Source organism: Podarcis melisellensis, assembly GCF_964234715.1.
Source record: "Podarcis melisellensis genome assembly, chromosome: 10".
Taxonomy (NCBI): Eukaryota; Metazoa; Chordata; class Lepidosauria; order Squamata; family Lacertidae; genus Podarcis; species Podarcis melisellensis.
The window spans coordinates 58931382-58944384 of record NC_138542.1 but is presented as its reverse complement, the minus strand read 5'-3'; the positions used below and the strand labels follow the sequence as shown (position 1 = coordinate 58944384).

The following is a 13003-nucleotide window of genomic DNA, read 5'->3' as shown; positions in this document are numbered from 1 at the left end:
TTTGCCCAGCTTAGGCAGATTTGCCAACTAAGTCTGTTCCTGGGTGAGGATAGCTTGACCTCGGTTATCCATGCTCTGGTGACCTCCTGCCTGGACTACTGTAATGCACTCTACTTAGAGTTGCCCTTGAAGATTAGAGGCTGCAGCTAGTGAAGCATTTGGCGCTAGATTGGTAATTGGGGCAACATGATGGGACCATGTGTCACCTGTCCTAAAAGCTCTGCTACTGAGCTACTGGGTCATATTCAAGGAACTAGACAGCTTGGGACTCAAGTACCTAAAAGAGTGCTTTCCCCAACATCCACCAACTAGGACCCTATGACTGGCAGACAGGGCCTTGTTGGTGCTGCTGCCACTGGGGGCTGCCTGGTTGGTGTTGCCCCGAGACAAGCCCATTTCAGTGATGCAGTTGTAGGACATCCTCCCTAGTGAGGTGTGTCTGTTTCCCTTTTTTATTGACTTTCCCCTTCGTTCCATATCCTCTTCCCCACTCTTTATAAACACTAGATTTTCCCAGCTGAAAATAGCTCACTCACTGGATCCCAAAGGAGATGAGAGAAACGCTAACCACCAGCAGGTCCAGGATGTTGAAGTAGTTCCTGCAGAAGGAGCCTTTGTGAAGGAAAGCTCCATAAGCAGTCATCTGCAGGCAATCACATGGAGACACAAACAAACTTTGCTGTTAGCGCTTGCCACAAGTTCTTGCTTAGAGCAGACAGAGGAAGGAGTAATGTAACACTGCAGAACAGTGCAAGGTGCAAAGTTTCATTAAAAAAGAGGTGAAAAGAAGAGATAGGGGGTTTTTTTTGGGGGGGGGAACATAGGTAAGGAAAGGTTGCAAATAGTGTCCAGCCCTTGGTTGTTACATTGCATATTGAAAATTACATAGACTGGAAATTACATTCTCCCATGTAAGCAGCTCCACATATTATCATTTACTTTTATCTTCCTCTATGTAATTTCTTTGGTGGAAGTTAGACTAATGATAGCAAGATGAAGCGGTTTTTTCATAGTGGCCCCTTCACTGTGAAACTCTTTCCCAAGAGAGGCCTACTAGATCTATGACCTAGCAGTTTTTAGCAAGGCTGTCATTTTTTTAAAGCATTACTCATTCAGGCTGAATTGATTATTAAATCCCTGTTCCTGCCTTACTATTATAGTTTTGTCAATATAGTTCAATACAAATTAGATTACTTCTCTTAATACTAGTATCACAAAGGCTACCACCTGCCTGCAAAAAAAAAAAAGGATCTCCACACTGGAATTTACAAACAGTGATAACTGAGGTGGGTCTGAAGCAAAATTTGCAACCTGTCCCAGTTTTGGAACACTTAAAATAGTGGTTGAGAAGTGTTATCTAGATCATATCAGAACTGAGCTCTCCAATGATAGCTTTTTCAAGTAACATTTTCCTCTAGAGAGCAAAAAGTCATATTCTTCCTTATGTATGCTTCAGCAGGTAAAGACATGCACAGAAACTATAACTGTAGCAATTACATTCCTGAATCCCCTCTTCATTTGGTAACTGGAAATGATGATTTGGTAACTGGAAGTAGCTGTATCCCTGGCTTTTTTGTCTGCTTATTTTGCATTTATCTATTGGACCATGGCAAACCCAAAAGACCCAACAGTTAGTTTGTTGAGTAAGTTTATTGTTCATATATAAAGATATAGCTAGAAATATATAGAAAGCCATGACTGATTGCAATAAGGAAAACATTACCTGCAAAACAGACTTCAGTGTGACCCCTTATGTTTGAATATACACATGAGAAATAAGAATGGTCATACAAGAACACTCATTGGAATGTGAAGAACCAACCACTTTTGCTGCATTCCTGAATTCCTGCAACAAACCCAGGGTATTTTCAGGCCAGAAAGCCTAGCAATTTCTAGCCAGTTCTTATCAAAGTTGTGCTGGTGGGGTAGGAAATAAATTAAATATAAAGTCATCAAAAACCAAATCACATTAGGAAGAACTGACTACTGATCTATCAGACAGAAATTAGAAAGGAAGTATAAACTCTGCTCTTTGAGTAGAATTTATACAAAAATATATAGTTGGTTGGGGGAAGGGGGGTTCTTGCCATAACAAAGGTAGTAAAGATGCTTCTTAGGGCTTGATTTTGCATGGCAATCTTAAAGGAAAGGAGGAGACACCATTGAAATCAGAATGGGAAGCTCTGTTGAGTTTCAGTACCATACAAGGTGTGTTTATCTATCCCTGCCAAGAAATTCATTGACATAGTAAATTGCTGCATAACTTGGTTGCAGCTTTTGTTTAAGGCAGTATTGCCATTGGAATTTTTCTTTACAATTAACTGGTATATTTAGAGGAAAGCATGGAAGTTGATAATCTAATCCCTGTGGGATAAATAGGCAACTTGCAATTGGGGAATGTGTTTTATACACGTATGACCTTTCCATAGTTAATTGTGTTTGTATAGTCAGTACTGACACAGTGAATGTACATATGTGATAGGAGAAGGCCTAATGACACAATTCAATTTGTTAATTGTATCGGGTACTGTGTCATCTCAAATTTTTTAATCACTACAAAGTGGCAAGGGGATTTTCAGCACATGGGGTGGGAAGGTTTAACCTTTTCCTTCCCAGTCATGATTTGCATTTAATATTAACAATTAATGTGTAGTTATGCCCAGACTAGTAAGTGTTTGAACAGTGCCTATGTAAATTAGTGGAAGGAATGAGGAGTATGATATTCTTCTTTGCTGTTTGTAGATCTATGTCCAAATTTAATGGGTACACCTATACATTAAGAAAGACAAAGTGTCCCTTAGTTATTCTTTAAAATATTAAATGAATGCAAAGTGTAAGAGAGCTTATATTTATTTTCTCTGCAGTCTACTTTGTATCTGAATGTTTTGGTGTATTGTCAAGTAGCCTCTTGGGTTAGGTGTCACCCTGAGGGAAATCACACAGGTGCAATTATTAACTGAAATGAGGCAGAATAGACTTGAAAAGTAAATTATGCATTTAAGGAACAGGTATTTTTGAGAAGCAGACTCTAAAGTTAAGTTCCAACTTCACAATTTAACCAGTAGGTACTAAAATGTCTGAGTGGATTAGGGAATTGCCACATACAGTGAGTGGCAACAGAAGCAATTCAATGCTATTTTCTCTAGGTTTAAAGGTTTAAAGGTTCCATATTATGGTCACTAAGGAGCACATGTAACATCATAGAGGAGTCTTAGGTGAATTACTGCAGAGAAACTGTGGTGGTGGGTGGGGAAGGAGTAGTTTACCAGTGCAACACTCCAAACCACTTCACCCTCATGCAAGGACCCAAAGGAGTATTTGCAAGGATATATATATCGTATATTGCAGTAGAAAAGTAGCAGGCAGGGTAAGGGTTAAATGCCCCCTTCCTGCTTTTCTGTGGAAAATTCCCCATTCCTGAAGGTGTTTTCCCTAGGAAAAGAAGCAATTGGGGATGTAATGTGTAATTTGACTCTTAGTGACCAGCTTTCCTCTGTTCCTCCATTAAGGGCCTGACCAATCTAGAACTGAATGCAGCTCACCAGCCATTAACTGGCTTGCCAGGAACTTGGCAATTCCTCCCTCCCATTTTTGTAGTTCCAGGCAAACATTAGTGGATCACCATTCATTTGAGGTGCACAAATTTTGGCTAGGAATGCCATACGTTGGTAGGCCTATAGTGTTGTGTAGATATTCTGCTACCTATTCCCACTTAAAACAGAAGAGCACAAAATAGTACGGATGCCAAACAGTCTGCAGTGAGAGAAGGGACTATTTATGTCCTATACAGTATGTTTCTTGTAAGACATATTGTTTTGTGTAAGTTCTGCACAAGGAAGACTCACCAGAAAAAGTCATCTTTTTCCACTGGGATAAGCAGGTATTACTGGCTACAGTGGTGAATACATATTGTGTTCCATGCCATAAGACCTTTTTGGGGTTAATTATACATGGCAAGGGACTAAACAATTATATGAACCAATGGGACTTTAATATTAAAACGGAACCATTTTTGAAAGCACATACAGTTACTGCTGAGCTAGGAAGTATGGCCTGTCTGTGAAAATCACACTAGGGATTTAAAGCGGTACAAAAGACAAAGCAAAAGCAAGAGAGAGAAGTGTATTGCTCAGATTGGTTACCTTAAGAATAATTTCTAATGTAAAGATACTAGTGAAGACATAATCTGCATTGCCTAGGATCTGAAAAATAAGCACAGTTGGGTTAGTGGTTACTGAGCGTGGCCAAGACAAAAACAGGCGTGTGTGTTAGCGACAAATAGCAGCAGAGAACTAGTGGGCTCATGAGTGAGAAGATAATGGAAGAGAAGATGGGGACTTTACCTTCAGAGCAATTTCAATGGTGAAAATGACAGTAAAAAATATATCAAAATAAAAGAGAATCTGTAAAACAAAAGGGAATAAGGGGCAGGGGGAGTGGAGATCTGTGAGTGACCACTGCAAAAGCAAAACACAATTCAAAATCAGAAAGCACAACTGTTTCAGTTGGAGGGGAGGAGGAGGAAGGGGACACAGGGAGGAGCTGGCTTACAAACACTTCTTGGTGAAGGCAATGATCAGGCTACAAGCAGCACATTTAAATGGCATGTTTCTTTTTTCACTATTTTGCCTGTCAAACAACAGAAATTTATAACATTTCCCAAAATAAACTCCAAGCAGAAACTATTAACACTTTTTGCTCAAGTTTCGATCAAGTACCTATTACAGTAGGAGTACCTATTGCAGATAAATAGAAAATGTGTTTTCAAACTGCTTTGCAGTGTCCGCTAGTTCATTTATTCAATTGTATCATGTTCTCAGGGTCAATAAGAGTATAGTAAGTACTTTATGTTTCACCTCTGTAGAACAAAAAAGTCCAAGAGTTATTGATCGAGCCTATGTTGCTGTAAGACAATGTTCAGAGAACCATCTCTTGAAATATTTTCTTTCATTTTATCAGGTTTACAATCCCAAGCATACTTGCCATTCAAACCAGTGAGACTCACTTCTGAGTAAACATGGGTAAGATTGGGCTACAAGATTCATCCTCACTCCATCTGAACTGACCAGGAGTTATAGTGGGGCTGCTACTCAACATTATGCAAATGAGAATGCCAAAAGAGCTCTGTGTTACAGTAAAATCTTCTGTTCCCTGAATACTGTTAACTACATTGTTAGAAGTACAATTTGTGATTGTGTTCCTCATGGCTTAACTCCACTGTTAAGTTTGATTAAGCCTTATAGAGTTATTGTCTCTAGAGAAGTACAGAAACTTCATCACTTCACAAATGAAAAGCCCATTGGACAGAACATGTGTAAAGGTACTTTAGGGAGTCATTGTTAACCAAGGCAGAAAGAAATGTTGGGTCACTCAATTGATCTTTCACCCCAAATTTAAACTTTATGTGCCCATTTCTGTGCCAATGCAATTAAAGATGAGCGAATTGAGGTTCAGTTTAGTATAGTGCCATGTAAGTCTGAAGCTACTTTGTTAAACTAATAGAATAGTTATTAATTTAGGGCTGCCATATTTCAAAAAGTAAAAACCAGTTGTTGAGCGTTTTTGAAGAAGATCCCAAAAGACCATGATTTTTCGATTGTCATGCCTAAACAAATGTATGATAGCCCTTTATTAATTACTGTCTCTAAATAAGATTAAAAGCTAGCCTGTTTTGTTCCTTCACTGAATGTGCAAAAGGTAAAAAGTTAAATGCCTGACAATGCAAATAATTTACAACATTTAAAAAAGTTTACGTATATAGGATGAAAATCTCTAGTCAGTCTAATTCACCAGCATTGCAATCTGTATTACTCCTATGGCATGTGATGCAGTACTACTTCAAAACAACTCCATATTAAGAACTTGGGGAATGGAGCCCAAGTGGAACGCCTTGCTGGTTTGTAATTTGAAAAATGTGAATAATCTTTCAAAGGACAAGATGTTTTCTAATGCAACTTTAATTTACTTCCAATAATTAAATTGGAAGTTTTTTTGTGTGGATGTTAGGTAATGCTGATTGTACAACTGGTTTCCTATGCGGCAAATTCACTGATGACCTCTAACAACTGTACCCAGATCCAGCAATCCCAATGCATCCAGTTTAACACTCTGGTCATATTTGGTTCACAGCTGTTTTATATCCCCTGGACTGGTATGACAATTAATGCATCTCTTTTTCTTCTTTCATTTATTCTTCAGTTCTGCATTTTGTACTTTCATAAAGGGATTGCTGAAGTTGGGTAAGGGTATTTCATGCAAATTTTGGGGAGGATCCAAATATTTTGTGAAAAGATGTTTTGTTCCCTCATCTCCAGTTCTGATAGTCCTGTTAAGATATATGTTTCCTTTAACCTAAAGTTTATTATTTTGATGCAGCTTCTATGTAACACAAAAACACTGGGAGCTTTTTAGTTTACAACTGGCTTATTTAGCAATACAGTTACCCAAACATCATATTGTGCTATTCTACTTTTAAAAGATAGTTTTTAAGTTTGCTTCAGTGGAGAGCACTATGTTTACTGGTGAGGAAAATCTTGCAGCCTGTTCTTATGCATATTTATTCAGATGTCCCACTGAGTTAGGTTTACTCCCAAGCAAGTGGGAATAGAACTGATGTTTTAAATGCTTACATTTATTAAGCTATGTGCATGATTGTATCTGCAGTTTCTGAGCACTAATATTAGGCCACTAAATAACATTTCTTAGGCTTTTAACATTTTATTCAAAATTCCCTAATAATGTAGCATATGATATATCAAATGCAAAAAAAAAAAAAAAAAACTATCTTCATGTTATGCCTCCCAAAGCCCAGTTAGAGAAACATTAGCATACCGTATACTTCCTGAATCATATTGATTACATTTTTGCAGACTGAATTCAAAGCGGGCTTTTTTGAATCTCATGTCTGACTCCCCACTGTAAATAGTGTAAACTCAATATTTTCTTTTTTGGACCTTAAGTAAGGTCCTGCATAACTCAGAAAGAACACTCCAATGAAGATAAAAGCAATATCTTGGAATATGCTTTTGAAAGTACTTCCCTATCCTAATGTCCCTTTCCCTTATTTGCAATATACATCAAGGTTTGATATACATACCCCACCCCGAGTCAAACAGCAAAAAGAAAATATAGTCAGAGCAGTGGGTATTCTGCCTACCAGCAAGCCCATTATAAAATTTTGTGTCCAGCGTTTAGCTTTGTAACTTGAGCATTTTATTATTATTATTATTATTATTATTATTATTATTATTATTATTATTAATACCCCACCCTCCCCGGCCGAGACCTGGCTCAGGGTGGCTAACACCAAATACATAATGCATTAAAAACACAAAATCAAATGATTAGATTTAAAATACAATTCAAAATCACATTTAAGTTCAAAATAAAATTAAGTGGGAACCCACACATCGTAACCATAGGAGTAAGGAATTAAATGTTCACCAGGCCCAGGCACCTGTGCTGGTCCCATATGGGCCGATTGAAAGAGCCAAGGAGGCCACTTTCATACAGGGTCCCGTAGAAAGAAGAGGGTCAGACTGGGCCCAGACTAAAGGCCCAGCAGCACAGCTCTGTCTTGCAGGCCCTGCAGAAAAATGTCAAATCCTGCAGGGTCCTGGTCTCTTGCGACAGAGCGTTCCACCAGACTGGGGCCAGGGCTGAAAAGTCTCTGGCCCTGGTTGAGGCCAGTCTAATCTACTTGAGGTTTCTTTGTCCCTCCCCGCACCCTACAAACAAATTACTAGGTCTCATGACCTAGAAATGCTCTGGGGATATCTACATCACAAACTCAAAATGATGTAATAGTCTCTACTAAGATCCTCAGAACCATCAGTAAACAACAGTTTCCAGAATTATTTTTTTTTGGGGGGGGGGGACATGGTAGTATAAAACCAAAAGGAATCTGTAATGTAGTTACGTATTTATGAGGACATTAACAAAATTGTTTAAGATTATTCCATTCATTTGTACTTTTTCCTCCTGCACTTAATCTGTTTACAAAAAAATAGATATTAACAAGGTGACTGGATCAAGAGGTGACATGAAGATGACACAAATTCACCATTTATTTAAAAACAAACACAAAAATGAAGAAGGGGCAGGGGAAAAATATATACAGACCAGTCACAGAAAAGTTTTTCAACCTGAAAACTCTTAAATGGCAGATTAACCAGGAATTGCTAGAAGCAGGTTATGAGTGTCAATTTGGATGCACCCTTAAAGAAATATGTAGTAAGCAGGGGCGCCAGCTATAGGGGGAAGAAGAGGCTTCAGCCCCCCCCCCCAGCATTGGGCCCAACTCTGCGTGCCTGGTAGTAAGTATATACTGAAGTATTTGAACTAAGTAGCGCAGCTTCTAGTAACCAGAATATGGGTACCGTACTTTTCCATGTATAAAACTATTTTTTTTATTCCAAAATCATGTTCAAAATTAGGGGTCGTCTTATACATGGGTAGTGCATTGTAAGGCCATGGGATAGGTTGCTGCCATGAGTTGGAGATTTTCATTGGTGTCTGCTGCAAGGGCTGTTGTTGATTTGTTGTCTCTGCAGCAATTGGACGGTCCATTTGCTGCTGTTTTTGGTGATGGGCCACAGGAAAGGTTGCTGTATATATTTCTGTGCAATCCTCCCTCAAAAAAGTTCAACAACCTTTGGGGATTCCCCGCCATTTTCTTAATTTTGAGTCCCCCAAAATAGGGGGCGAGTTATACACGGGGGCGTGTTATACACGAAAAAGTACGGTATTTAGTGCCTTCACAATTTGCTATAGTGCTCTACAAAATTCCTGCACCCCCTGCCACTGCTTGCCATCTCTGTGCCATTTGTTCATTTATTCATTTCCTTGCTTCCCTTCCACCACATAAATATTGCCCAAACAAACTCCAAATGCCAGAAGCCACATAAAATCATGGCAAGTCAAAATGTGAGAGCTTCAACTGTGTAATTCATTCTAAATGTAGAGATTTATCAATGAATTTGGGGTGCAGCCTGCAATAGCATGGACTGATGTAGCTATATTTATCTGTACAAACATGAAGCTAGTGCAGGCAGTGGTGGGGATTGGATAGGTTTTCCTCAACTGGCTGCTGAACATCATTCTCAACAAGCTGTGAAGGATCAAGGAAAGGTGGGAGGCATACTTGATTCCGAACGGAGGTATGTCGGACAGGGTCCTCAGCTGCCAGAGAGATGCTGCTGAGTAAGATGAAAAAGAGGATCAAGTTGGTGAAAACGTTATCATTAACAATGCGGTGGCAGCGGACCCGAAACCTGCAGAGAGAGAGAGAATCTTTTTTGTATTATTTTTTATTTCAAATATACAAATAAATACATAGATAACAGACACATGCATTAATAACCACTACATAAATCGAATAATATCACTTAATAACCTTAAAAACCTTTTAGTTTATAATATCTGTTACCCAAATTGATACCTTTTATTTTGGGTTCATTCCTTATACCGGGGGTGGCCAACTCTCAAGAGACTGTTATCTACTTTCAGAATTAAAAACTAGCAGTGATCTATCCCCGTTTTTGGGGGGTTCAGCTCAAAGTTGCTGAACTTTTTTTAGGTAGGTGGAAAGCCCCGTTTTTTTTGGGATTAAAAAAAACCTTTTTTGGGGGGAGATCCATTTCTGGGGGGTTAAAGGCATGGGACAAAGGGGTCAATCACAAAAACGTCGCCATGGATCAAAACAGCAGCACAGAGAAAGCTCCACCTTCTCTTCCAGAGATCATACAACAATGGAGGGTGGAGTGAGGGGGCGTGGCAGGAGTCAGTTTTAGCGACAGTAAGGAAAAGGAGGGATGCGGGTGGCGCTGTGGTCTAAACCACTGGGCCTAGGGCTTGCCGATCAGAAGGTCAACAGTTCGAGTTCCCATGACGGGGTGAGCTCCCATTGCTCGGTCCCAGCTCCTGCCAACCTAGCAGTTCAAAAGCACGTCCAAAAGAGCAAGTAGATAAATAGGTACTGCTCCGGCGGGAAGGTAAATGGCAATTCCGTGCGCTGCTCTGGTTCACCAGAAGCTGCTTAATCATGCTGGCCACATGACCTGGAAGCTGTACGCTGGCTCTCTTGGCCAATAAAGCGAGATGAGCACCGCAACCCCAGAGTTGTCTGCAACTGGACCTAACGGTCAGGGGTCCCTTTACCTTTACCTTAAGGAAAAGGAGTCAGTGATCAATCGCAATCTACCAAAACCTTGTGGGGATCTACCAGTAGATCACGATCGACCTGCTGGACATCCCTGCCTTATAGCTATTAACAATGTTTATAATATGGTGATAAACAAAAGAGGCAATAATGGGCAGGCTTGTCTGGTGCCTTTTTCAATATTAAATGTTTCCGTTATTTCGTTATTTATAATTAATTTGGCTTTCAGGTTGCTGTAAATTGCTTTGATTCCACAACTTATTTTATTACCTAATTTCATTACCTCAATAGATTTCAGTAGAAAATCCCATGAAACATTGTCAAAAGCCTTTTTGGCCTCCACTAATAACATAGCTGTTCTTTTATTCGGTTTCATTTCCAAATATTCTAATAGGTTGATTACTTGCGTTGTTATATAATTGTCTTCCCGGCAGGAAGCCAGCCTGGCCATCGTTGATTCTTCTAATCAAAATTTTTTAAAGTGTGTTTGCTAATATTCCCAGGTAAGATCCTCCCTCTATTGTGTGGGCAGGTAATCCCTCCCCTACCTGGCCTGGTCTCCTTGGCAACGCTTCCCCCAGGTGGGATTGGACAACTGACCTCCAGGTATCCCACCTGAGGGAAGGCAAAGCCAAGCCTATGCTGTTGGAGCTGCTCCAGATCTAGGGGCTGCATGCGTCCACGCAAAGGCGCCCCCCGTTTTAAGCGGGGAGTGGTCATTCCTGTAAAAATCTTATAATCCGAATTTAATAATGAAATTGGTCTATAGTTTTTAATATTGGTCAAATCTGCTCCTGCTTCAGTATTAAAGTTATTAAAGCCTCTTTCCATGATTCTGGAGTTTTCCCGTTCTTCTAATATTTCATTCATGATCTTTTTCAGGGTTGGAAGTACAATCTTATCCTTCAGACATCGAGATAACTTATTTTAAGTAATTTTTGATATCCACCCTTGTTTTCATAGGCCTTGTTTTCATGTCAGGTGCAAACCTGTGCCTGGACTATACCACTTCAGACTGTGGATGGGAGCTCCTGTGTATTTTCAGGACCCACACTATTCCTGTGACTGTTTTTAATACTAAATTTTAAATTGTTACAACCAGCCCTGAGATCTGCTGAAGGGCAGGTAACAACAACAACAATAATAAATCCTTTTCCATGCAAAATATTCCCACCATGTAGAAAACTAGCATGCCCAGTTCCTATTAACTAGTAAGTTTGGTTTTTTCTTTTACATATTTCCAAAATCTTCCTCATGATTTGCTTCTTATAAAAAGTCTTCCAGACTCATGCAAGTGAAATACATTTCTCTACAGCATAAAGATTTCCAGTGGGTTTGCATGGAAAAGATTTATCCTAAAGAATAAGGACACCACAAAACACATGCTTTTCAGACTACTATGGAAGTATGACTTTGGATCTGCTATTCATGGTTAGCAAATGTAACAACAAAACAGCCACCTCAAAATACCTGTTGCTGGGGCTGAAGATGAAAAAAGCACTGGCTTCTGGCATTGGCACAGCTTTTTCCTTGAGGTGCAATTCGGACATTGGGCGTGGACGAGGCCCAACAGGCATCTCAGGCTCTTCCTCCTCCTCTTCTCCTGAAAGGCAAAGTTTATACTTTTTAAATACTATTAATCAGAAAAAGGTTTCTGGTTTCCCTCATAAAATCTAGGCTAGGGCTGTTGTTAATTATGCTGTAGACTCTATAGAAGAGAATAAATAATCAGGGAACAGGAATTTTCTTCTGCATTTATCAGGATGCTGTTAAATCCTTCCATTATCATGACATAGAGCTGTAGAACCGTAGAGTTGAAAGGGACCCCGAGGATCTTCTTTTTTAAAAAAATAGTTTTTATTAAGTTTTACAATTTTATATTCAACACAATCATTATTCCCGACACTTATTGGAGCTTGTTCTATACATTTTTGTCATTTTTACAGGGACAATATACCATCGGTACACCATTTTCATATAATTCTGTTTCAAAGTTATACAATCAGTAAATTTTAAATTGACTTTCCATAATTTCTTTCCATCTTCCATTTGTATATTATGTCCTAAATTTTTACTTCCTCGTCTTTAGTTTCCCACTCTAATAATATATTGTACACCTTCTTCAGTAATTTAATATTATCACCTATGATTTCTCTTTGAAATCTGGATAAAGTGCAACTAAATCCTTTCTTTTTATCCTCTTTAAATACTTCATTTAATTGATGATACTGCAGCCAATCATTTACATGTTCTCAAAACTCTTCAAATTCTTTCAATTTTAATTTGCCTTCTATTTCTATTAAGAGATCTCTAAATGTGAACCATTTTTATTTCCTATTTATTTTTTATTTTTTTGAAGTTTTTTATTTATACAACATGAAAAAACACACACACACAAATACCAAGTTACACACAAATTACAAAAATAACCATAGACACATAATTTTCTTAGCAAACAATAAAACATTGGTCTTAACACTAAAGACCCAACCTCCCGTCTATTCCATATTTCAAATTCATATTACTTTTTGCCAGTACACGCTTTTATCATAATTAAACTTAGTCTCAATAAATCTAATTTCTTATATCTACCTTGCAAGTATTACTGAAGTTCCTTGAATGCTGCAACAGAATTTAAACTACTATATTTATTTTTCAGATAATCTTTGAAAACTTCCCATTTTGAAACAAATTCCTGTTTTGATTTATTCTTTATTTTTTCTGATAAACCATCTAATTCAGCATATTCTGTCAGCTTTTGGATCCAATCTTGTATAGAGGGGATTTCATTACTCTTCCATTTTGCTGCGATCAAAACTCTTGCTGCCGCTGTCGTATATAAAA

The 13003-nt window shown here is 38.6% G+C and overlaps 1 protein-coding gene and 1 long non-coding RNA gene across 33 annotated transcripts in view; one reads left to right on the top strand and one right to left on the bottom strand.

Moving 5' to 3' along the window:
• Positions 1-11623, top strand: part of LOC309378848 — a 118642-nt gene extending 107019 nt beyond the window's left edge. The window contains exon 3 of the long non-coding RNA XR_014172181.1: positions 11042-11623. This is a non-coding gene — a long non-coding RNA (uncharacterized lncRNA). The remainder of the gene's footprint in view (positions 1-11041) is intronic.
• Positions 1-13003, bottom strand: part of CACNA1C (calcium voltage-gated channel subunit alpha1 C) — a gene marked incomplete at its 5' end in the record, with an annotated part of 525599 nt that overhangs the window by 96930 nt on the left and 415666 nt on the right. For 21 of the 32 annotated variants that reach the window (XM_081926667.1, XM_081926694.1, XM_081926693.1 and 18 more), the window contains 5 exons: positions 537-643; positions 4143-4202; positions 4344-4403; positions 9143-9272; positions 11630-11762. In XM_081926667.1, coding sequence (XP_081782793.1) covers positions 537-643; positions 4143-4202; positions 4344-4403; positions 9143-9272; positions 11630-11762 — 490 coding nt within the window. The remainder of the gene's footprint in view (positions 1-536; positions 644-4142; positions 4203-4343; positions 4404-9142; positions 9273-11629; positions 11763-13003) is intronic. The other 11 variants (XM_081926696.1, XM_081926675.1, XM_081926676.1 and 8 more) reach the window with 2 other exon arrangements.